At 35.7% G+C, this 26,212-nt stretch overlaps 1 protein-coding gene and 2 long non-coding RNA genes across 7 annotated transcripts; 1 reads left to right on the forward strand and 2 right to left on the reverse strand.

Annotated features, from left to right (window-relative positions):
• Nucleotides 1–595: 595 nt before the first annotated feature.
• On the forward strand, nt 596–25,477 carry LOC114530012. 5 transcript variants are annotated; one of them, XM_028551582.1, is made up of 8 exons: nt 10,150–11,712; nt 14,595–14,688; nt 14,830–14,959; nt 21,687–21,772; nt 21,861–21,953; nt 23,003–23,894; nt 24,050–24,173; nt 24,440–25,477. In XM_028551582.1, the coding sequence occupies exons 4-8, from the start codon at nt 21,712–21,714 to the stop codon at nt 25,229–25,231; spliced, it is 1,962 nt and encodes a 653-aa protein (XP_028407383.1). In that variant the 5' UTR covers nt 10,150–11,712; nt 14,595–14,688; nt 14,830–14,959; nt 21,687–21,711; the 3' UTR covers nt 25,232–25,477. The 5 variants fall into 5 exon arrangements, 3 of the variants coding, with proteins under 3 accessions (XP_028407383.1, XP_028407384.1, XP_028407385.1); XM_028551583.1 differs by lacking the exons at nt 10,150–11,712; nt 14,595–14,688; nt 14,830–14,959 and adding an exon at nt 17,068–17,085; XM_028551584.1 differs by lacking the exons at nt 10,150–11,712; nt 14,595–14,688; nt 14,830–14,959 and adding an exon at nt 17,071–18,027.
• LOC114530015 lies at nt 6,187–7,855 on the reverse strand. Its single transcript, XR_003687729.1, has 4 exons — nt 7,775–7,855; nt 6,857–6,950; nt 6,586–6,715; nt 6,187–6,305 (listed from the first exon to the last, which is right to left on the reverse strand). It is a non-coding gene; the product is annotated as an uncharacterized LOC114530015 (long non-coding RNA).
• LOC114530016 lies at nt 13,728–20,609 on the reverse strand. The gene is made up of 4 exons (XR_003687730.1): nt 20,223–20,609; nt 15,069–15,239; nt 13,870–14,990; nt 13,728–13,795 (listed from the first exon to the last, which is right to left on the reverse strand). It is a non-coding gene; the product is annotated as an uncharacterized LOC114530016 (long non-coding RNA).
• Nucleotides 25,478–26,212: the final 735 nt, after the last annotated feature.

Here is a 26,212-nt window from a genome sequence, read left to right on the forward strand (position 1 = left end):
GTTTCAGAGCTGAAAAATTGTTTTTGCCGTATGGTATTATATATACATGCGTATTTGTTCGTCGTAGAAGTGTAAAAGCAATGATTATATATACTTATTGCTATTTAATAGAAAATGAAAATTTTACGGTTGAAAATTAGGGTTTCGCTATTATCAGGCTCGTGCAATATAAGGTATCATACAATATGGTAGTGCTATATTTCGGGTGGTTACGAATGGTGTTCCTTCATTATTACTAGAAAAATTAAATACAAATCACTTGCATTGCTACATCTCTCGTTTAATCTTATTTTCTCGGGAATTTTTTTTGCCCTTCTGGATCGAAGCAAAATATCTGCTATTTTACATTTTTTTTCCTTTGAAGTAAACAAAGGCATTCCAACAATTGAATTGAATTAATCCATACAAGCGAGTTCGGTGACATACCCTTTGATTGAACTGGGCATATACGACATATGACATATATATACTGTACGACAGGGCATACACACATATTGGGCATATACGTCATAATATACGACAAATAAGATCAATTACATTTTTCCTTATGACAGCAAAGTTACTTATGATGTAAACAAAGGCAGTTCGATATCTACCTGGTTATTATAAAGGCCAGCGAAATCATTTCATTGCTCACAACTGATGAACCTGAATCATTAAAAGCTTCAAGATTAATAATCAATTCGAAAGACTAAGATTGAACTGTTGCAAAACGTAAGTAGCAGCTATAGTAAGTTCGTTATACTTCGTTGCTGACTCTCTTTTTTTACCATATATACTGGAGTTTAGGACGTTCGATTTCTAATCGCGTTGTTTGCGAAGCGAAGTTTTTAATCACCATCTTTTAATTCTTTCCTAATACAGTCGATTTGAAACGCATTCGCCTACATCGTTTCATGTATTCGCCTACATCGTTTCATGTTAGTACCAATGTGACCAGGATTAACTCAAAGTTATACGCGTTAAAACTGGTGCAAGCTCACTTGCTTATTGGTCGAAACGACAACTCATAAATTTCGTCAACCATATGGGTATACGATAATCACATGCCGTTCGCAACGAAATGTTTTCGATACGCACTTTTGGTTAAATAGCAACATTTGGAGTAGCTTAATTTGGAAAAGCTTCCAAGTATAATATACTCGTGCATTCACATGGTTCATTTCGACATTTGACCTGACATATAACTTTCTTCTATCAATACTTTGCCTGCACTTAGCACATGCAAGTGTATGCACAAAGAATAAAATGTTACCAAGATTTGTTGACGAGCAATTGCAAATACATGTAAATCGTTTGCCATATACGCGGTTGAAATGATTTAAAAAGCACTGAAGTGTGTGCATAAATATAGAAAATGGAATTTCCATAGTCCATTGTCGTTCATTGTTAGGAACGATAAATCAGAAAGCTTGTTCATACAGGTTGGTGCTTGGCGACCCATTTACTTATATTAACATAACTGAGCATGTTAACTTGCAGCATTATATTGCTAGGTTTCTATATCCAAGTTTACAGCTTTTTGACGTATATGAAAGCCATAGTTAGCATTACATAGTTATAATGGTGCAGAATATTACTGACGTATAAAATTTAGTCGGTCAGTCCACACTTTAGATGGCCTGGTTTATTTGTGCTTTAATCATCAATGATTTCCGTTAGATTCTTGACTTGAACACATTTTTCGACTGGAAATTTAAGGATTTATTTTATCGAAATGCTATTAGCTATAATGCACATATTTCTGCTGCTAAGGTGGTCTACCACACTAAAAATCACGAGTTATCCTATTTAAAAATTACAAGGGATGCAGTCTTAAATGTCTCCCTAACCGATTCTATTTATGCTTGCTTAAAATATATTGTTCTCTATAATATACTGGTATAACAAAATTATATTGTTATCCACAATTGATGAATCGTTTTTTGTCGCTTTCCTTAGCAAACGAAAGTCTCATTCCTCTTATACTTTCGTGCACGATAATTCAAGAAGTAACAAAGCTAACTCGATAAGTTTTTAACTATTTGTTTTGGATAGATCGTAAAATTTTTATATTAATAGCATGCCAAACGTTTAATACCGCGAAAGTTTTATTGTTGTAGGTTCATCTCCGAGGCAAAAATGCATGTTTTACAACTAAATAAAAGCAATTCCGTTGGGTGTGTGTGGTGTTCGTTACTATGTTGACTGTACGTTCATACAACTCTTCTTCTGCTCAGAATAACTTGCTTAGTAATATAGGAAGCCTAAAGTTTAATGTTATTCAATTTCAAATTTTAGCCAAAATGAACAAATTCATCATCTGCTTCTGTTTTGTACTTTTCGTTGTTTCGGCGGAGCGCTAGTGCTCGCGGCAGCTTGGGAGAAATGCACTCAAAGGTAGGTCATTATGATACAAAACTGCTATTATTTGAAGCTTTTTTATTGGGCTAGTCAGCCCAAACACATTTCCTAAATATATTTTGTTCTGAGGTTAATCCATTTGTTTTCAATATTTGTATGTTGTGATGCAACGTGAAGGTAATCTCCAAAATGAATGCACGGCAAATTGGGGATTATGTGTCTCATACGCCTATGAATGCTACGAATTAGAACCACCACGACAATCCTGTGTGTACGCATGTCAAGCAACAGCATTGCTGTTGCAAGTACTGTAAATCTTTTTTTCTAGCCAACTTTAATGTAAAAATTGTCGCATTATTTTTGAGAACAGTGAAAGCAAACATTATTTAGCAAAATATCAACCCACGAGCATAAATGCACGAAATAATATCCGTTGCTGCCATCATAACCTACGCCCGCATTTTAGTATCCACAGCGGATTTGAGAGATTGAAGCGATTTAAGAATAGCCCCCAAAATGATATACCTTGTTGATTGTTGATTAAAAATATTTTCAACTGCAAGAAAAAGAAAGAAATTGAATGCCTTGGATCTTATCCATTAGACGGCCATCAGTGTCGTGTTGCAGTTTTTTCCCGTAGACAGTCGGGCTCATCTTTGATTCGCGCCCAAGCTTTCACGCATTATTAATAATATTCACTACATGCACATGCGGAACACAGCGAGTCCCCATTATCCACGATTACACGTTAGTTGACACGATCTCCTTCTCTCCATAAAAGATGGATGGTCTTCTTCGCGGTGTTGTAAAATGTTGGATTATTTTGTTTATCTCGAATAATACTGGAGTACATTTAACACAATTGTCTTTTGTTCTCGCTAAGCAAACAATGTATATAAACAATGGCTGACTATAAACGTTACAACAACGTGTCTGATGCAGTAGCGTAGCCAGCCTGTTGATTTGTACCGCTATGCTAACATTTTAGTGTTCACTGACTGTGAAAACAATAGATTTCTAAAGACATGAATAATTATAATAACTCGAAATTTACATAGCGGGACAAAATCGTCAGGCTGGCTACGCCACTGGTCTGATGATGTCTATATATTACTCTGATCATTAAATAAAGTCCATCTTAAAGTCCAGATGGATTATTAAATAAAGTCCATCAATCAATCAATCAAACTAGTGCACTAATTTGTATGACACAAGAAAACTGCTAGAAATAACCACTTTGTAATGCAAATTAGTGTACTAGCGTTGGATCCACCCCTGATGGTATTGGTATGGATTACCTCATATGGTGGTATATTCTAAAAAAATTACTAATAAAATTCACTTGTTACATATTGTTGGCACTAATTATATGTAAAAGGTCGTCACATGAATGTGTACGTTAATGTGTAAGTAAAGCCAGTTTTTCACTAGCGATATTTTTCGCGCGAAGCGAATTTATTCCTTTGTATTTGAGTAATAGACCTTTTCAGCTTGCATGCAAATAACCCATTTCAGATGTTGTGACCATGTAATAGCGAATAAAACTTAACTATCTTTCTAGCGACCCATTGTATTGATAGCCGCCATCTTCGTGTTGCCGTCCTATATGCTTAAAAGTCCCTAACGTGCTTGCCACACGCAGATACATGTACGCTTAGCGTACCTATTTTTATAGTCGCGACAGGATATCAGTCTTGCATTGTAGTGGTTTGAATTTAACTTTGTGCACAACCTATCACATTTTGTGATCTCCAATGCTTGTAGGAATGACTACTTGCACCAAGTTCACAGGTTTGTTTGTTAAAATGATATCGATTAGCGATTTAGTACTTTCTGTGATTCTTGTGGGCTGCGTAATCATTTGTTTAAGGCGATGCACTTTAAAATTAATATTCACTTAAGATCTTTATTGTCATTATTGTCAAGAAAATTTGCATTCATGTCCCCAAGGACTATGGTTTCCTTTGATTCACTCATTGCTTTTATTAGCATACTATTAAACAATTCGTTAAAATCTTTGGCCAGGTGCTTAGATGAATCACTGGGCGGTAAAGCGACGCAATCAAAATATCTTTCGAACATTTAGGGCATATTTCAAACCAAACAACTTCAATTTTTTCGTTTTCCAAATCTAGCCTACGATCCCAAATAAGACCATCCGATAAGTAGGCGCCAACACCACCCCTTTCCCAGATTTTCTTGGTCGACTGATGAATGAGTACCCGGGAATATCGTAATATGAGTCAGGTTCGAGTCCGTCTTGCTCATCAATATGCGTTTCACTCAAAGTCAAAACGTCTATTTCTTTGAAGCACTGGAATAGCTCTGAGACATACGCAAAGTTAGGGGCTGTTTACATGAGCCCGGTTACCCGAGATTCAACGAAGCGTGAGAGGACTTTGAGGTATTGAAATAAGTTTTTATGACACCAAACAAGCACATGCTATTGTTGTGGTGATTATACGACTGCCAAGCTCATTTTATCTGTTCATTTTAATACCCCAAAATCATCTCACGCTTCGTTGAATCTCGGGTAACCGGGCTCATGTAAACAGCCCCTTAGTTGGATTAGGATTCGGTCTCTAAGAAAACTGTTTTGAATCAATGTCTTCTTCACCTTTGAAGGTCGTTTTTATTGCTGCTTTAAATATTTCAGTGCTTCCTTTCACGCTAAAGATTTTATATTCACCTATTGGGAGCGGAACAATACTTTCAACTCGTTTTAAAAGCTCTTGCGTACTTTCTGAAACTGTATGCGCTTTCCATTAAGAGGCCAAAATGGTCAGACCGGTTATATTCTAAATTGAAATAGAGTATTTCGTTAAGAATATAGCGATAAAACTATATTTCCCGTTCTAGGCAGATGTAAATAACGATATACGTGAATGCAGAGTTCTTGAAACACTTTAAAATCACCAGTAATTTGTCTGTACCGAAATACAACAGGACCGGTCAGGCGTTTTTTCCGTATAAAGGAAAACGTACTGTGAAAGTATTTTGTAGATGTTTTATGTTGACATTTATACTCATTAACATTGATAATTCAAGTTTATATTGTTAGCATAAATTATAGAGAACGTCAAAGTAATATATAGAGATCATCAGACACGTTGTTGTAACGTTTATAGTCAGCCATTGTTTATTATATCGTTTGCTTAGCGAGAACAAAATTAAAGACAATTGTGTTAAATATACTCCATTATTATTCAAAATAAAGCAAATAATCTTACATTTTACAACACCGCGAAGAAGACTATCCATCTTTTATCGAGAGAAGGAGAACGTGTCAACTAACGTGTAATCATGGACAGTGGCGTAACTAGAACGATAATTGGGGGGGGGGGTAAATATTCATATATTCAGTTCTGCCCGACGGATTTCTATTGTAAGCTATTGCAATTACAAAAGAAATCCGTGGGGCAGAACTGGATATATGAATATTCATCTCCCCCCCCCAATTATCGTTCTAGTTACGTCACTGAATTCATGGATAACGGGGACACACTGTGTTCCGCATGTGCATGTAGGGAATATTATTTATAATGCGTGAAAGCCTGGGCGAGAATCAAAGATGAGCCCAACTGTCTACGGGAAAAAACTGTAGCGCGACACTGATGGCCTTCTAATATTGAAATCCAAGGATTTAATTTCTTTCTTTTTCTTGAGTTGATTATATTATTTTCAAATTCGTCAATTGTAGCTACAGTGAAGTGATGAAATGCTTACCGGCACCGCATGCCATGCATGCAACAATCTAAGGTACGGGTCTTTTATTTAATAATAAAATCACTCCAACAGGAGTATTGAAAAAAAGGCCTTCATAATGTGAATTGAGTTAAGCAAAAAGATAGAGACATTTTATTCCACGGATTTTATTGCAATACTAACATTATTCCACATAATTTTATCCAAGCCCTGTTGACTAACTAATCTCTTTGCCTGCGTATCCGTGACTTCACCACCTGGAAAACAGAATTAATACAAGACGGTTTCTTAGTATGCCTTGCACATTCAACAAGATATATCATCATTTTGGGGGCTATTCTTAAATCGCTTCAATCTCTCAAATCCGCTGTGGATACTAAAATGCGAGTGTAGGTTATGATGGCAGCAATGGATATTATTTCGTGCATTTCTGCCGGTGGGTTGATATTTTGCAAAAAAATGTTTGCTTTCACTGTTCTCAGAAATAATGCGACAATTTTTACATTAAAGTTGGCTAGAAAAAATAATTTACAGCACCTGCAACAACAATGCTGTCCCCCAGGACATGGGTGCCCACAGGATTGTCGTGGTGGTTCTAATTCGTAGCATTCATATGCGTTTGGGACACATATTCCCCCAAATTGGAAGCACACATCTTGAAGATTACCTTCACGTTGCATCACAACATACAAATATTGAAAAAAAATGGATTAACCTCAAAACAAAGTATATTAAGGGAATGTGTTTGGGCTGACTGGCCCAATAAAAAAGCTTCAAATAATAGCAGTTTTGTATCATAATGACCTACCTTTGAGTGCATTTCTTCCAAGCTGCCGAGCACTAGCGCTCGAAACAACGAAAAGTACAAAACAGAAGCAGATGATGAATTTGTTCATTTTGCGCTAAATTAAAAAAAAGTAGTTCAAGCATTTTGTTGTAAGATTATCTGAAAGATTTTTTGAAATTTTTCCTTTGACTTTGGATAAGATTAAACTTTAGCCTTCTTATATTACTAAGCAATTTATTCTGAGCAGAAGAAGAGTTGTATGAATGTGCAGTCAACATAGTAACGAACACCACACACACACCCAACGGAATTGCTTTTATTTAGTTGTAAATATTTTAGCCTCGGAGCTGATCCCCTCTAATTTTTAAAACAGGATAACTCGTGATTTTTAGTGTGGTAGACCACCTTAGCAGCAGAAATATGTGCACTTCAATAAAATAAATCCTTACTGAACTTCCAATCGAAAAATGCAAAAAAAAATAGTTAAAAATTTATCGAGTTAGCTTTATTACTTCTTGAATTATCGTGCACGAAAGTAAAAGCGAATGAGAATTTTCGCATTTGCTAAGAAAAGCGACAAGTTAGCTCAGTTATGTTAATAAGTAAATGGGTCGCAAAGCACCAACCTGTATGAACAAGCTTTGTGATTTATCATTCCTAACAATAAACGACAATGGACTATGGAAATTCCATTTTTCATTTTCTATATTTACATTGATACTAATGGCATTTGTAGTAACTGCCGCAAGCATGAAACGATGTTGGCGAATAGGTTTAAAATCGACTGTATGAGGAAGGAATTAGAACACGGTGATAACGACCTTTCTTCATGCAAATAACGCAATAAGAAATCGAGCGTCCAAAACTCCAGTAAAATATCGTAAAAGAAAGAGTCAGCAACGAAGTATATAACAAACTTACTATATAGCTGCTACTTACGTTTTGCAACAGTTCAATCTTATAATCTTTCGAATTGATTATTAATCTTGAAGCTTTTGAAGATTCAGGTTCATCAGTTGTGAGCAATGAAATGATTTCACTGGCTTTTATAATAACCAGGTAGATATCGGACTGCCTTTGTTTACATCTCAAGTACTTTTGCTGTCATAAGGAAAAAAATGCAATTGATCTTATCTGTCTTATGTTATGACGTATATGCTCTATATGTGTGTATGCCCTGTCGTGTATGTCATATGTCGTATATGCCCAGTTCAATCAAAGGGAATGTAACCGAACTCGCTTGTATGCATTATGGACTGCCTTTGTTTACCTCAAAGGAAGAACAAATGCAAAATAGCAGATATTTTGCTTCGATCCAGACTGAGGGCAAAAAAAATTCCCGAGAAAATAAGATTAAACGAGAAATGTAGCAATGCAAGTGATTTGTATTTAATTTTCCCAGTAATAATAAATGAACATCATTCGTAACCACCCGAAATATTGCACTACCATATTGTATGATACCTTATATTGCACGAGCCTGATAATAGCGAAACCCTAATTTTTAACCCTAAAATTTTCTTTTTCAATTAACTAGCAATAAGTATATATAATCATTGCTTTTACACGTATACGACGAAGGAATACGCATGTATATATAATACCATACGGCAAAAACAATTTTTCAGCTCTGAAACTAGCCTACATTTATAATCATTTCGATCTTTTTCCATGTAATGAATGATTAGGTAATTCGACGACCCATATAATTTCATTGCATTCTTCAGCATCCTTATACTAAACCATAATGTTTCTATTTCTTTCCATTTCATTTTCAAACTGCTCTCTCCTAAAAATGTAATCGTTTAAACAGCTAGTAGCTATCAAAGTGTGTGCGTATGAAGTTATAGATGCTAAAATTTGAGCAAATAAATAAATGAAAAAATATTACAATCTTTTCAGAGGAATATTTTTTATGTTTTCATTCGCGAACAGGAACATACACAACTGAACATACATGACGTTGTCTAGTGTGTTGCAAAATGGTGATGGATTTAGCCACGCAAAAACTGACAGATGTTGTAAATTCAATACGACAGGAGAACTGTAACGTTTTGGTATAGAGTCTGCACCTCATTAAGCAGCAGTCGGTCAATTCCAGTATAATGTATAAGTTATTTAATTGATTTTATCCACTCAAACGAAGGTTAATATAACCTAACTTGTTCGGTGGTAAGCTAAATATCTTGTTATTTTACATTTATTCTTCCCATGATAATAGGAACAAATGGTGATTATAATTTGTTATCTGGATTCGGCATTCGGTGGTTCGGCATTTTCGAATATCCGACAGACGGAATTGATTCATTTCTTTACTCAGGATACGATGTCACCGAACGTTCTGACATGAACAAAGGCAGTCTGATATTTGCTATCTTGATTAAATGATACACGCGAATTCGTCTATGTTTCCCAATCATCATGCTCACTTACGAATTTTCAAGGTACAAAGAATAAAATCAATTTATATTGCTCACATCTAATAACCCTGTAGCAATAAAAGCCTCCTGAAAGATTGACAATTAAAACAAAAGACCAATACTCAACTTTTAGATCGTGTAAGTAACATAATTGATGATAGCCTATACTGCACTTCGGGGTATGACGGAGTGCAGGTTGAAGAGGTGCAGACGATCTGCACGAAATCAAAATAGTCATAGTCCTAGATTATCGAATGGCATTTTTTGAACTCCTTCTTCTTACGGGTAGAACCAACATTGCATTTTTCCAACAAGAAGTGCTGCTATTTATCACCTAATTCTTTCCCTGTTACCCAGTAGAGTCGCCAGCCTTGTTTCTGAATACATAGTGATTTAATGTTTAATGTCGAAGTAATCTACATGAAAAAAATAATTTTTGAAGTTCGAAGTAAAATAAGATATGCCTTTGACTTGTCTTCATGCCTGGATTGATGTTATAGAATTGATTATCAAACCTTGCATGTAAATATACGTCATCGTTTTGACGCGTTTTCATCGCTTATAATAATAGGGACCTTAAGCATGTAGGACGGCAACACGACGACGACACGGCTGAAATTCTCCTTTAAATAAATGCTATGGCAAAGTTGTTGTTTTATATTATTAATCGTACCAATTCAGTGAGATATAAGGCGTTAAAAACATTGTGTTTATGTTTAAGGACAATTCTATAGAGCCTAATTCGAGGTAGGGCTCCCTGGGTCCTGAAATGCAACCGTTCTAGGCAAGACGTAAAAAACGACGTTTTCCCATTGTAAACAGAACGAAAACGACGTCTAAAACCATCATGGGTCTTTAATTATTCATCTATTTTCAATGACCCATTGTATTGATAGCCGTCGTCGTCCCGTTCGCGTTCTACATGCTTAAGGTCCCTAATAGCTTGACCACGGTGGGAATTGAACCCGCGCAAACGAAAGGTCGCGGTTTCGATTCCCTCGTGGTAAGGTTAATTCTTTCCGGTTAAGATGTATGACATATGTATGAAATATTCTAATGTATGAAATATCTGATTGATGTATCTGCATGTTATTTTCCGACGTCGGATTTGAGGTTTGTTCCAGATCACTTGATTGACAGTCCGTAAGAGGTCGAGTTTTTGCTTTTATCAGCAATTTACATGTATTTGAATAAGGCGGCCGGTCTCTCGAAGGTATAGCAGTGAACAAGGTTTAACTTTTTGGTTTGTTTTGCCATAATTTAGCAAAATGTTATGTGATATAAAGCATTATCAAATATATTGTTACTCTTATATTAAGAATTATAGAGAATTTTTAATTCTGAAATTTTTCCTCTTTACAATAAATGCGCATGCGTAAATTATTCTCTTCCTTTCGTCTGTCGCACTATCAGCACTGATATTATTTCATCATCTAATCACTCAATGTGAAAATTTTTAAACGAGAATATTAAGTTAATTGAAAGAAAATAAATATTGATAACCGAATTACATACGGGTGCAACGAGCAATTTTACATGGTCACTGTTCTGAGTTACAAAATTGGTTTACGGTACTGTCATTTTCTCCAGTTCACGCTTACTTTCGTTAGTAGAATGTCGAAATGTTGTCCAGCTCACTGCAACAACTAATAATTTAGAGTATAGTTGCCGGCAACTTGGGCGACAGATTACGTTTTTTAGTTGTCAAAGAAAATGTTCAGCAAGTTACCACCTGTTTTGAACGTTGTAAGTCCTAAAATGTTCCAAAATAAGTGTAAGAAGTCCATCGAAAGCCATGTTATCGGTCGTCATAACCGCGAAGAGCTGTACAATTTCGCTGGCTTCGCCTTCTGCCTCGGCTTCGCCATTTACTTGGTGCAACGAGCAATTTTACATGGTCACTGTTCTGAGTTACAAAATTGGTTTACGGTACTGTCATTTTCTCCAGTTTTCGCTTACTTTCGTTAGTAGAATGTCAAAATGTTGTCCAGCTCACTGCAACAACTAATAATTTAGAGTATAGTTGCCGGCAACTTGGGCGACAGATTACGTTTTTTAGTTGTCAATAACTTTTAGTTGGCGATCACAAATAGTTGTCGACAACTAAATCCCTACTCTGTGGAGGCCCTGAAACTGCGAATTAATGCGTACAAGCGAGTTCGGTGACATACCCTTTGATTGAACTGGGCATGCAATATGCGACATATGACATAGACGACAGGGCATACACACATATAGGGCATATACGTCATAACATAAGACAAATAAGATCAATTACATTTTTTTCCTTATGACAGCAAAGGTACTTATGATGTAAACAAAGGCAGTCCGATATCTACCTGGTTATTATAAAAGCCAGCGAAATCATTTCATTGCTCACAACTGATGAACCTGAATCATTAAAAGCTTCAACATTTATAATCAATTCGAAAGACTAAGATTGAACTGTTGCAAAACGTAAGTAGCATGCAGCTATAGTAATTTTGTTATACTTCGTTGCTGACTCTCTTTTTTTACCATAGCTATATACTGGAGTTTGGGACGTTCAATTTTTTATCGCGTTATTTGCATGAAGAGAGGTTTTGATCACCGTCTTTTAATTCCTTCATAATACAGTCGATTTGAAACGCGTTCGCCTAGATCGTTTCATGTTTACAGTGGTTAATACAAATGCCGTTAGTATCAATGTGACCAGGATTAACCCAACGTTATACGTGTTCAAACTAGTGCAAGCTCACTTGCTTATTGGTCGAAACGACAACTCATAAATTTCGTCAACCATGGGTATACGATAATCACATGGCGTTTGCAACGAAATCTTTTCGATAGGCACTTTTGGTTAAATATAGCAACATTTGGAAGAGCTTAATCTGAAAAAACTTCCAAGTATAATATACTCGCGCATTCACATGGTTCATTTCTACATTTGTGCTGACATATCTTTCTTCTATCAATTCTTTGCCTGCACTTAACACATGCAAGTGTATGCACAAAGAATAAAATGTTACCAAGATTTGCTGACGAGCGGTTGCAAATACATGTAAATCATTTGCCATATACGCGGTTGAAATGATTTAAAAAGCACTGTATAGTATGTGGATAAATATAGAAAATGGAATTTCCATAGTCCATTGTCGTTCATTGTTAGGAATGATAAATCAGAAAGCTTGTTCATACAGATTGGTGCTTGGCGACCCATTTACTTATTAACATAATTGAGCATGTTAACTTGCAGCATTATATTGCTAGGTTTCTATATCTAAGTTTACAGCATTTTTAACGTAAATGCATGAAAGTCATAGTTAGCATTACATAGTTTAATGGTGCAGAATATTACTGACGACAGTCTGACGTATATAAAATTTAGTCTGACGTATATAAAATTTAGTCGGTCAGTCCACACTTTAGATGGCCTGGTTTATTTGTGCTTTAATCATCAATGATTTCCATTAGATTCTTGACTTTAACACATTTTTCGACTGGAAGTTTAAGGATTTATTTTATCGAAATGCTATTAGCTAATGCACATATTTCTGCTGCTAAGGTGGTCTACCAAACTAAAAATCACGAGTTATCCTGTTTAAAAAATTACAAGGGACGCAGTTTTAAATGTCCCCCTAACCGATTCTGTATATGTTTCTTTAAAATATATTGTTCTCTATAATATATAACAAAATTATATTGTTATCTATAATTGATGAGTGTATGCAAAACGTTTTTGTCACTTTTCTTAGCAAACGAAAATTCTCATTCCCTTACTTTCGTGCACGATAATTTAAGAAGTAATAAAGCTAAATCGATAAATTTTTAACTATTTGTTTTGGATAGATCGTAAAAGTTTTATATTAATAGCATGCCAAACGTTTAATACTGCGAAAGTTGTATTGTTGTAGGTTCAGCTCCGAGGTAAAAATATTTACAACTAAATAAAACCAATTCTGTTGGGTGTGTGTGGTGTTCGTTACTATGTTGATTGCACATTCAGACAACTCTTCTTCTGCTCAGAATAACTTGCTTAGTAATATAGGAAGCCTAAAGTTTAATCTTATCCAATGTCCGGCAAAGGAAAAAAAATTCAAATAATTTTCAAATAATTTTGCAGATAATCTCACAAAAAATGCTTAAACTACATTTTTTTAATTTAGCGCAAAATGAACAAATTCATCATCTGCTTCTGTTTTGTACTTTTCGTTTTTTCGAGCGCTAGTGCTAGTAAGCTTGGAAGAAATGCACTCAAAGGTAGGTCATTATGATACAAAACTGCTATTATTTGAAGCTTTTTTATTTTATTACCTGTCAGCCCAAACACATTTCCTTAATATACTTTGTTTTGAGGTTAATCCATTTTTTTTCAATATTTGTATGTTGTGATGCAACGTGAAGGTAATCTCCAAGATGTATGCTTCCAATTTGGGGGAATATGTGTCTCAAACGCATACGAATGCTACGAATTAGAACCACCACGACAATCCTGTGGGCACCCATGTCCTGGGGGACAGCATTGTTGTTGCAGGTGCTGTAAATTATTTTTTCTAGCCAACTTTAATGTAAAAATTGTCGCATTATTTCTGAGAACAGTGAAAGCAAACATTTTTTTGTAAAATATCAACTCACCGGCAGAAATGCACGAAATAATATCCGTTGCTGCCATCATAACCTACACTCGCATTTTAGTATCCACAGCGGATTTGAGAGATTGAAGCGATTTAAGAATAGCCCCCAAAATGATGATATATCTTGTTGAATGTGCAAGGCATGCTAAGGAACCGTCTTGTATTAATTCTGTTTTCCAGGTGGTGAAGTCTCAGATACGCAGGCAAAGAGATTAGTTAGTCAACAGGGCTTGGATAAAATTATGTGGAATAATGTTAGTATTGCAATAAAATCCGTGGAATAAAATGTCTCTATATTTTTGCTTATTTCAATTCACATTATGAGGGCCTTTTTTTAAATACTCCTGTTGGAGTTATTTTGTTATTAAATCAGTAAAAGACCCGTAATCTCAGATTGTTGCATGCATGGCATGCGGTGCCGGTGAGCTTTTTTTCACTTCACTGTAGCTACAATTGACAAATTTGAAAAAAAAATGATCAACTGCTAGGAAACGACAGAAATTAAATGCCTTGGATTTCATCCATTTGACAGCCATCATTGTCGCGCTGCAGTTTTTTTCCCGTAGACAATCGGGCTCATCTTTGATTCCCGCCTAGGCTTTCACGCATTATAAATAATATTCCCTACATGCACATGCGGAACTATACAATTACTTAATGGTTTCCGTGTTTAAATGGCGTGGTCCAAACACGCGAGAATGTTGCGAGAGTTTTTTTTTAATTTAGCGCAAAATGAACAAATTCATCATCTGCTTCTGTTTTGTACTTTTCGTTGTTTCGAGCGCTAGTGCTCGGCAGCTTGGAAGAAATGCACTCAAAGGTAGGTCATTATGATACAAAACTGCTATTATTTGAAGCTTTTTTATTGGGCCAGTCAGCCCAAACACATTCCCTTAAAATACTTTGTTTTGAGGTTAATCCATTTGTTTTCAATATTTGTATGTTGTGATGCAACGTGAAGGTAATCTCCAAGATGTATGCTTCCAATTTGGGGGAATATGCGTCCCAAACGCATATGAATGCTACGAATTAGAACCACCACGACAATCCTGTGGGCACCCATGTCCTGGGGGACAGCATTGTTGCTGCAGGTACTGTAGCTAAATCTTTTTTTCTAGCCAACTTTAATGTAAAAATTGTTTCGCATTATTTTTGAGAACAGTGAAAGCAAACATTTTTTTTAGCAAAATAAAAACTCACCGGCAGAAATGCACGAAATAATATCCGTTGCTGCCATCATAACCTACACTCGCATTTTAGTATCCACAGCAGATTTGAGAGATTGAAGCGATTTAAGAATAGCCCCCAAAATGATGATATATCTTGTTGAATGTGCAAGGCATGCTAAGGAACCGTCTTGTATATAATCAACTGCAAGTAAACGACAGAAATTAAATGCCTTGGATTTCAATATTAGACGGCCATCAGTGTCGCGCTGCAGTTTTTTCCCGTAGGCAGTCGGGCTCATCTTTGATTCACGATAATATTCCCTACATGCACATGCGGAACGCAGCGTGTCACCGTTATCCATGATTACACGTTAGTTGACACGATCTCATTCTCTCAATAAAAAATTGATGGTCTTCTTCGCTAGGCCCCTTTAGAAATGCCCGTCAAAAATATGTCTTCCTGTGGTTAGTAAGTAGATTCAGTGGCGTAGCCAGCCTGTAGATTTTGTCCCGCTATGTAAATTTCGAGTTATTATAATTATTCATGTGTTTAGAAATTTATTGTTTTCACAGTCAGTGAACACTAAAATATTAGCATAGTGGGACAAATCGACAGGCTGGCTACGCTACTGAGTAGATTACAGTAGTAGTAAAAAGAACAACACTCCATTTAACTGCCAGCACTCTATCTTTTCCTGACAAGTAAAATCTTCATGCATTATAGACAGTGTAAATACTAAAATTAGGTACAATGTAACTAAATGAGTTAATGGCTTCTGGGTATCGTCATTTTTTTTTTAAAACAGTAATAACAAGTATGGAACTTTTTATAACATCTATTTGCTTGAAGATGCACATGAACAATATTTGAAAATGAATGCAACTATATAGCACGCAATGCACTGGGTTGGATAACCCTTGAATAGTGTAGAGCTCAAATAAAATCCAGACTTATGTTTAAAACGAATAATAATCTAGATCCTCGAAGATTGAGAGATCTGTTTCAACATTCTAATACGATGCATGATTATGATTTAGCCCAGGACGGATTGGTTCAAAAAAGTTTTAGCTACAACGGTGCTTATGTCTGGAACCAAATTCCGGAGGACATAAGAACGTTGTCATCTTATAATTCATTTTGTGAAAAGCCTTCTTCCTCGACCTTTCCATTTATAAATCCTCTTGTGTAAATTAATTTTTAAAAGTACACTTTTTCTCTATTAATCTCATATATATAGTTTACACTTTCATGTTTATATTATATGTTTATAAGTGTTGTACGTATATTGTAGATAGATTAAGGGGGTGGGTGGGATTTCATTTTCTAAAGTAGTGCACACCTCTTTTGAAAACCAGCTTTATTGTTGCAAAGATTTTGTGTGTGTAAAATAAAGTTTGAATGAATGAATGAAATGCATTTGGCCAAAGTCGAGCTTTCGCCACAAATTTCGGACAAAGCCGGAGCGATGAATCCGACGGATAAGTAGTTTAATTTAGTTGCGAATGGATTAAATTTATGCCACGGGTGCGTGCTTCAAATCAGACGGCTAGACTTTACAGAAGTTGCCTGTCGTTGTTTCAAAAGCTAGAAGAAGGTTAGAACTATAAGGATATTCTCATAAGCTTTCTCTCGAATTGCCATCTTTCAGCTTTTATAAAAACTCGTCGTAAAGCTAGTAAATCGAACTTTTACAAAGCCTGCAGTCGTCCGTGCCGCTGACCAGTCAACTTTGCGAAAAAAAATAGCCAACTTTACGGAGCTATTGCGAGCAAAATAAATGAAATAAAATTCTCATTTTCGGCCATGCTTTTAACAATATAACAAAGAAAAATAGCCTTTTTAAATTTTTCGATTTCAATAAAAAGCGGAGCGGCCACATCGGTTTGTATAAAAATTAGCCACTCCAGCTGTCACAGTGATTTGGGTTTCCCCGGGAAATCTGTTTCCCTCGGAATAAAATCCCCCTTTGATAGCGGAACATAAGCCCCATGCATTACCCGCAGAATTTCCATAACAAATAAAAATGGCGGCCGTGTGAAGAGCGATAGTATGTATTTTATATAACTTATGGTATATTTGTGTATGTTTTGAAATTATTTGATGAAAATTTGAATAATGTAAACCATTCAGTTTTACAATACCAATTTTGATTTTATTTAGTTTTTCAGTTTTAGTGTAAAAACCAGGCCAGTAATACCGTTCTTTGATTTTAAAAATAGTGTTGTCCCGTCCTGCGTGACCGCCAAACGGAGAGTCATGGCATTCTTTGAATATTCTGTTCTTTTCTTCGGCCCCTCGTATGACAATCCGTTTTTTATCTTTTTGGGCAACATAATATATAGTGTTTGTTACTCGATCATATTCAAATTTTTTTGCCGTTCGTTTTAACACATATTTTTCTTGCTCACTTGCCCCAGCAGGAAATTGCCCCTCGATAAGAAATTTTTTCAGTTCGTCGTATTTTTGTTCATTCATGATCGTAAATTTGCATGACGCTAACGCTTAAACAGGCATATCAAAAGTTAAAAGCTTTAAACTTGGCGCAAAAGCCCGCACTTTTTAGAGAAAACAAGGGAAATTCTGCCGGTAATGCATGGGGCTTATGTTCCGCTATCAAAGGACAAAGGGGCATTTTATTCCGAAGGAAACAGATTTCACGGGGAAACCCAAATCACTGTGACACCGGTTTGTAACGGTTTTCTCTATTTCAAAATTGAAACGGCCAATGAACGACCAATCAAATATCATTGCTGATTTCGATTATCCCAGAGCCTTTGTTTTCTCGCCAGAGGAGTCGCGGGCTCGGGGAACGACATTGGAATTTTTGCAAATTCTAGGAAATCTAGGGAATTTCAATTTCATTCAGTGGAAAGTGAAACTCTCTGCCCTCTGGTGAAAACCGTTGATCTCCAGTATTGAATTTTTAAAATTCACCACGTTTTCAAAACCGTTTTTCCATACGGATAAATCCATAATTGTATCAAATAAGGTAAGATGCAAGCAAATTCTAATGTTTTTAATCGAGGCGAGATAATTCGAGTATTAAAATTCAATTCAAAAGAAAATAACAAAAATCTTACATCAAGGCAAGGACATGGTGTTAGTTGTTCTGGGAGGGAAACGAATAAAATACAAATCCATTAATCCAATGCGTCATCCTAGACATGCCGACATTGACATTGTGCCTTGACAATGAGTATAGTTTAGTTTAGTTTAGTTTAGTTTGCATGTGCATGATAGTACTAGTGCTTCGCCAATCCCAACTATATATATACTATTATTAATTCTCAGTACTTTACCATTGATTGACCCGTAATATATATATACATATATGATATATATTCGTTTACAAAATGTGCTTTATGTGGAAATTGCTCAAAAATTGAGATCACCCTGTCTACACAGTAATTCAGGGGAATTTTGTGATGGGTGATAGTTGGGATTCCCCAAAGAATTCTGAATTCTCCCCCCCCCCAACCAATATCAATTGTGGAACAGCTAGCATATCCCCCCAAATTGAGCATGCCTCCCATGTCATAGGTTGACATTGTTAAAATGACCTCAGATTTTGTGAGTACCAAAGCAGAAAATGTTCCCCAAATTAATACTGATTTTTTCTACCATTCCAAAAATTGCTTGAAAAGTGATAAAATCTCACCTTTGGAACCAACAATTATTAAAGAGGTCCTTCTTTTAGAAATACGAAGATTTAATTAAAGTTATAGCAAACAACAGGCGATTTTAAAGCGATTGAAAAAATCACAATCTGGTGAATAGATAAAGCCCGACTTTTATACAACCGGCCCCTGAAGTAACCCTGTAGCCGGTTGTATCAAGCCTGTTTAGCTTAAAGTAAAACGGTGGTTAAGTTCAAAATAGAAAGCTCTATTCTATTGTTTTATTCAACATGCAAACTTAATGTTGTTAACCTTAACCAGTTTAGCTTAAATGGTGGGTAGTCAAAATTAAATATCACTCTTAAATCAATCTTGAATGAGTCAACTTGAGTATTATGCACTGAATATATGTAGTTGTAACCAGTATCTTTGTATTAATTATATACACTCAAGTAATTTAACAGATATCAATAAAATAATTCAGTTATTAAGATGGGGTTATAAAAAGTCTATGAAGTCTCAAATTGAAAATGCAATGATCAATTTTATGAATGGTGACTAACCAAGAATAAATTAAATATTAGCCTCAAGTCCAATTACCATAATTTTGCAGCTATGCATGTCTATTAAATATTATAGTGCTATGATAATGTTGAAACGTTATTAGCACAGCTTTAACAGAAGGTGTCACCAGCAACTGTCTTAATAATTTGATATATTTGTACGTATAATATTGTCTAAATTATATATTATATTGTATAAGTTAAACTCTTAATTTGGTTTTGCATATTTATAGTTAAATGGTAGTCTATATAGTCCAGCCTACCAGTAATCATGCCAATTAATTTGACTGCTAGCTTTCCCATTTAGTTTAAATAGTCATGGATTGAATGCATTTTTGACCCAAGTTGAAAAATGTTCAACAGTAATTTGTTTCAATACCTGCATGTTAAAATGAATGATAGCTAGGACAACGGGCAATAGGGTCAAAGAAATAATTTCAGGGGAACAAGTCTTGTTAATTAAGCGAAATGAACATCCCATAAAACTATAAACTACTTATGTAACATGAAAAGATCTAGAGGGCAAACTGATGGGCAGACAACAAAATTAGGGGGGGAGGTGCTGCCATGCAGGTCCACCATAACTATAGATCAACATTCATCACAGATAGAAAATACAGGGAACCAGCTTGTTTTATTATGATTAGATTTCCGACATTTACAAGCTTGAGTCCCTCCTGCAGTCCACCCTATGATTCCTACCACTACAATTAGCCATCTTTACCTTTCTTGTTGAAAAATTGCTTATAATAATTATACCTAACTATGAATAAGAATTCGATTTGGAGGAATAACCCATGAGTTACCCATCTATTCATCAGCTAAATCACTGAACAAAAACCAAAACGAATGTATTTATAGTTTTTAAATATAATTACAAAGTTCATTACTTTAAAATAAAAAAAAATTGTAGCAAAAGTACTTTTTACATGTAAGCAAGATTTAATAAAACTATATATCTATGGAAATAAAGAGAGCCATCGCCCGACAACGTAGGTTTTTACCTCGAAATAATTTTAGGCGATTTTCCCCCCACTTTTCTCGTTGTCTCAGGTACACCAGAGTCACTACATTTCTTTATCTTCGGACCTCTCACTGTGACAGAAACATCTCGCCGCCATTTTGAAAAATCCGCTAATAGGATTACGCAATCCGGGTCGCTTGACCAATCAGAAGCCAGAATTTTTGTAATAATCATCTTTGTAATTATACATGATCACAGCAGTGCACAGATGAGCTATATACACATATGAAACTGAAGCCAAATCGAGTCACACGGTTTTTTGCCCAATGTGCGCATGCGTGACTTGCTTGGTTGATGAGTAAATCGTTAGAAAAATCGAATTTTTGACAAATGCAGATTTAAACAAAACCTTTAGGACGATGTCCCATTTGACATAAAATTTTTAAAAAGATGGATGAAGTGGATCTTCTGAGCTAAGAACTAGTTTATGAAATTATCTGATGCTGGCAAAAACAGGACAAAATATAGCTCAGGAGTGCAGGGCTTGCCGTATGGAAAGCTGTGCAATAATTTAGCACTGGCTGAGCTATTTTTCAGTTAAGACGACATGAATTAAAAAATATTTAGGAATAATAAAAATGTGAAAACGTTTCAGTGAACAACAACAACATGCGAACATGGCATGTAAATACGACAAGCAATTCAGCGTATTTAGAGACTTTAAGCGTTTGGGTATAAAAACAACTTCATCACCCTTTTCACACACACAAAGTTTACAAATTGATGCTTATGCGCGATTATCATGACCATACACGGGTCTTTTTAACGAAACTCTGAAGACAAAAAAAGACACGCCATATTATGTTTTGAGTTTCGGGTGTAAAACTAGCAATCACTCTAATGTACACACATTCTTCGGATAGAAACTTTGAAAAATTCAGATAAATAATATTTACGTGTAAATATGGGACTTCATTGCAAAGAATTCAAAAGTCAATTTCAGCCATAGATATCCTCAATTGCCTTTCCTCAATTAACGAAGGATACATATACCGATATTCTTTAAAACATTATTCCAGAAATATGCATATTTTAAATATTTTAAATATTTTAAATACATAAGAGATGTGTGCGGAGGAGGCTATAAAGCTTTATTATCGAAAATGTTTAACCAACTTCTTACCCATGGTCTTTTCTCTAGGCTCACAATTTTGAACATTTCAGGCACTTGCCAAGCATTAGCAGTTGGCCATTCTTTGCTCACGAGCACTAAAATAAGCGGGTACAAAAAAGGAGTTATTTGCCGTAGCGAATAATAAGTTAATTGCTTGCGTGTATTATTCTTAGTATATTTGTAGTTTTTAGTTTATTGCTGTATAGGGTAGCGCACGCGTCGAGCAATGAAGGGAAACTCGTTTGTAAATTTTAATTGTAAAATTACTATACGCAACCTAGGTCCAGCTCTGTATTTTTTACTTACTCTGTGAAATGATTATACATGTAGGGACACAAACTACATTTGGTGAGAAATGAGTGCTGAAAGTGCTAAAAGTGATGTGGTAAAAAAAAGAAAATTAGATTATCCTGATGGTTAGTATATGACAGAATATTGAAACATCATGAACTTTTCACCATGTTATTAGAAGCTGACATTTTTAATTGAACTTCAATTTAATAGATCAGATAATTTCCGAGGTTGCTCTGAAAAAATTGTATGATGGAACAGTCTATAAAAGTTTGGATGACAAATTACTAGAGGAATATGGTAAAGGTACAGTGTAAAAATATTTGACACAATTTATTTTCCCCAAGCGGGCGCTCGGCTAAGCTCTCCTCCAACCTCATTTATTGCATCTCATGCGACAAATGTGGTTTACTATTATTATATCGGTGAAACTGGAAGATCTCTAAGAGTAAGGTTTGGTGAACACCGTAGCTCGGTCAACAACCACGATAACACCAAGCCTGTTGCCAGACACTTTACCTCTGGTAATCATTGTGTCACGGACACGAGAACTTAAGCCCTCTGTCCCATTTCTGGTACAAACGATAGCCGTGGTACTCCTCATCCCTCCGACATGAATTAAAGACTCTCTTTCATATAAACTTATCCACCCAGAGTAATATGACTTCCGTTTCTTTGTTTACATCAAAGCTGGTTGTAATATATTTTCTTTGCTGATCAGGCTTCCCTTATTGTGGGCTACCCACAATCAGGCGTCTCTTTGGCAGCGTAATGTATTCCAATTTGTTTTGATTTTTTGTTTTCTATTGGCCCATTTTTATCAAGTGTTTTGCCCCCATACAACATGTGTTCTCCCCTATTTATTTTCATACTAACTCTCCTGACGAAGGCCCTCGAAACGTCGAGAAGTTTTTTTGTCTATTTTAGGCAGTTTTTATACCACATTTGGTGCTACAATATAGACTGATTTGAAATTTGAGTTATTTATAAAATACGTTTAGGTCAGGTTAGCACAGGAAATTGTGTACTTGGTGTTCTGATCAGTGATCCCTCGGGATTAGAAGTAGGATAGGAATCCCTTATTCAGAAGTGTAACCAAAACCCTATTTAAGAAACTTCGTTTTTGACAACTTTATTTTAACATGTAATTTTCAAACAATCAGCTTAGGTGAAAAAACCAGTGCTCATAGAGTAAAAAAAAAAGCAACAACTTGTTTTACCCGCTCTTCCCCCCCCCCTGGACGGAGCGAGCAAGCTAATAGAGTCATAGAGAGCTTCATACATCCTGTTGCCTATTACGTTATCGAGGGCATCAATGAATATGCCAAACCGTGAATATAATTTTTCCTTTTCAGAGTGGATACAAAATGGCAATGATGAAATCCACATGATTCCCTGTGTTTTCACAAAGGGATCCAGTGATGATAGAGGAACAAAAGCTGAAGGTGAAATTTATCAAACCTTAAGAAGCCTGAATACAGATAAAAATAAAAAAATTAATGATTATTTTTCAAACGTCAAAATACCTGGCTTTGTTTTTCACGGGCAAAAATACAATGGCCATGAAATTGACTTCCTCTTTATAACAATACATGGCTTGTTGGTAATTGAGTGCAAAGCAGTAGGAAAGGGCAACCGAGCTACAAGTAAGTATAACGAGGCTTGTGGTCAATTGTCCAAGAGAATTCCAACACTGAAAAACGTATTGGAAAGATTTGGTATAGATGTTTCCATAATCCCAATCGTGGGTATCGTTGCGTTCCCGCTTTTATCTCGATGCGATGTTGAGAGGGAAGATGGAAGCCCAGAGGTCCTTTTTAGCGAAGATCTTGCCGTGTTAAAGAATTGGTTGCGACGAAAAATATTCGTTACTGTCAATCCCATAACATTTGAAATTTATCTGAAAATCGTAAAAACGTTTCTCGGGCTGTATCATTGTGGAGAAAAGTTAAGAAACTTTTATGAGTATAAGAAGCGTGGAATATTGGACACAGAAAGAGGTTTAGAAAGCACGTGTGAGTGGTACACCAGAGAGCAAAGAGCATTTTTGAAAAATGATCGCTTTCATAACGTGTGGATTTCTGGTGCAGCTGGAACCGGAAAGACGTTTGTATTAAAACATCGTTTGGAATTTCTTGTATCAGAAATTAGGAAGGAAATGTCTGAAAGTGGTGAGGACATGGTCAAGAAATCAGTGAAGCCAATTCTCGTAATAACTTACAATCGTCCCATCAAGTTGGATATCGAGTACGTAAATCAAGTTGAAAATCATTGTGCAGTGCCCTAAATTACTTGAGCATCGATCTATGCCAGAGTTATTTTTAGGCAATGAGGCCTGAGACTCCCGAGAAAATATTCAAATATGCAGGAATCTAAAGGTTTTGTATTAATTGCATTTTTAGGGACTGGGTAAAGAAAGAGATTAAAGCCAAAGGATCTTCAAACGATCTAGTCCGTCTTCAAACGTTTTCCGCCTTAATGAATCATATATTATACGACGAAGGCGACGAAATAAAAACCACGAAGGTATTGTACCACGTAATTTATTCTTGATATCTTAGTTGCCAATTTGCAGTGGAGTGTACAATGGGCTTTTTACGCAAAATAACCCTATCATACATTGCCAACATCACTATTAGTGGGCCTTCGATGCAACTTCGAAATCACTAATTTTTTGGGGGTAAAGTAAACAGTTATACAACTGAAAAAATACATAGTTGTCATAGTATTCTATTTTTATTTGGTGGCTAACCCTGCAGTAATTATTCATTTTTTGTTGATACTTATATTAGGACGCGGAGAAAGTAACATATATCATGGGAGATGAAAGTATCTTAAAAAAGTACTTTTCCTCTAATTACACAAAAGTATTTCGTAAGTATCAGCATATTCTTGTTGATGAGGCCCAGGACCTTCCGGACAACTGGCTTGACCTGCTGTGCAAGATGTTACATTGTAAGCGAAGTAGCATTTGGGTCTTTAAAGATCCGTACCAAGTGGTTCGGCGAAACATCACAACGGTAACAAATGTCCCCGTTAAGTTTACCCGGCACTGGTTATCGAAAGTAATCAGAAACCCTCGGAACGTATTCGAGGCGTATAAAAAATGCTACGAAAGCTTATGTGAGGCTGGTTCAGAGGAATTGGTTCCACCCAGTATCAACCACCATGTGTATGGTTTAGAACCAAGATATATTGTAGCCAAAGATGACAACAGTATGCTAAGTGAATTGGTTTCAACTATACAAGATTTACTCAAGAAGAGGGTGAACTGTTGTGATATAGCTATCCTTACATGTGGAAACGTTGAAACACGTGACAACATCGAAGCATGCTTACAAAATAACAAAATAAAACATCAAGACGCCGACAAACACACAAGTCAAAACCGATTAACTGTGACGGTTGATAGTTATCAACGATTCAAGGGTCTCGAAGAGAAGATCATAATATTCTGCGTACCAAGTGGATGGGCTCCGCGACTGCGAGACCAAGATGTTTACGTTACGTTATCAAGAGCGCTCTGTCAAGTCATTGTCATTGCTCCAAAAAAAATAGTGGAATATTTGAATCCAATTGACTAGGCAAGAAAACTTAACCAACAATCTTAAGAATAATATTTAGGGATCATGCAGTAGCAGACTTGTAGTCTTTTTCAATCTATATATGTATCTTTAGATCATTTTAACTTGTAAATCAACAACTTGATTTGCCTAGTGTAAATTTGGAACATCATAGTTGTACGAAAAAGCTGAGAAGCAATCAGTTGGTGAATTGGTGCATGTGGGGTTAAGTTTTACCAGGGACAAGGCGACCAATTATTGTAAAAAGGGAAAAATTTCAGAATTAAAAATTCCCTATAATTCTTAAGGGTAACAATATATTTGAAAATGCTTTATATCACATAACATTTTGCTAAATTACGGCAAAACAAACCAAAAAGTTATATAATAAACCAACCATGACCATCTACCTGACTAAACCTGAGCAAGATTCTTTCAATATTTCCCTAAACTTCTTCGAATGATTCTACCTTCTTCGAGAGTATCAAATCTGAGTTCCTTCTCGAATTTAACAACTTCTTATTACCTCAGAAAACATTCCGACGGCAACGGACAATGCACTTTATGCATCTTATACTTATACTTAACAGTATGCCTGTTTGTGTCCATGTTTCTCATGTGTCGAACGTATTAACAACAATAGATAATGAGGCGTCTTAACACCGCGGAAAAACGTCTGCGCAAGCGTCAACTCTGCCTGTGAGTGAGATTAAAAATAATTAAAAAGCGGTTCAGAACGTTACCGAAGGCTAAAAATGACGGCAAAAAGGAGTGATTTCATTCGTGTCTTCAAATCCATATTTCGAGGGCATAAATAAACACTGCATTAAAGAAACTAAGAGAAAAAACGTCCGAAGAATCCCAGAAGTGGCATCCTACAAAAACACCTGTAAAAGGTGACTGTTAACAAATTTTTCGTCTCAAACATTTTGTTTATCAAATAAGCAACGACAGTTTCCGAACTTTTAATTGAGACACGTTTTATTAAAAAAAAATATGTCG

This window comes from Dendronephthya gigantea, unplaced genomic scaffold (genome assembly GCF_004324835.1).
Source record: "Dendronephthya gigantea isolate DGI-Jeju-01 unplaced genomic scaffold, DenGig_1.0 000059F, whole genome shotgun sequence".
NCBI classification, from domain to species: domain Eukaryota; kingdom Metazoa; phylum Cnidaria; class Anthozoa; order Malacalcyonacea; family Nephtheidae; genus Dendronephthya; species Dendronephthya gigantea.

Excerpts from the sequence above, each read along its gene's own strand:
- LOC114530012 (XM_028551582.1), top strand. The coding sequence starts at position 21,712 with ATGAGTGCTGAAAGTGCTAAAAGTGATGTGGTAAAAAAAAGAAAATTA. Across the intron at positions 21,773-21,860 it reads AAAATTAGATTATCCTGATG|ATCAGATAATTTCCGAGGTT; the intron begins GTTAGTATATGA and ends TCAATTTAATAG. Across the intron at positions 21,954-23,002 it reads ACTAGAGGAATATGGTAAAG|AGTGGATACAAAATGGCAAT; the intron begins GTACAGTGTAAA and ends TTTCCTTTTCAG.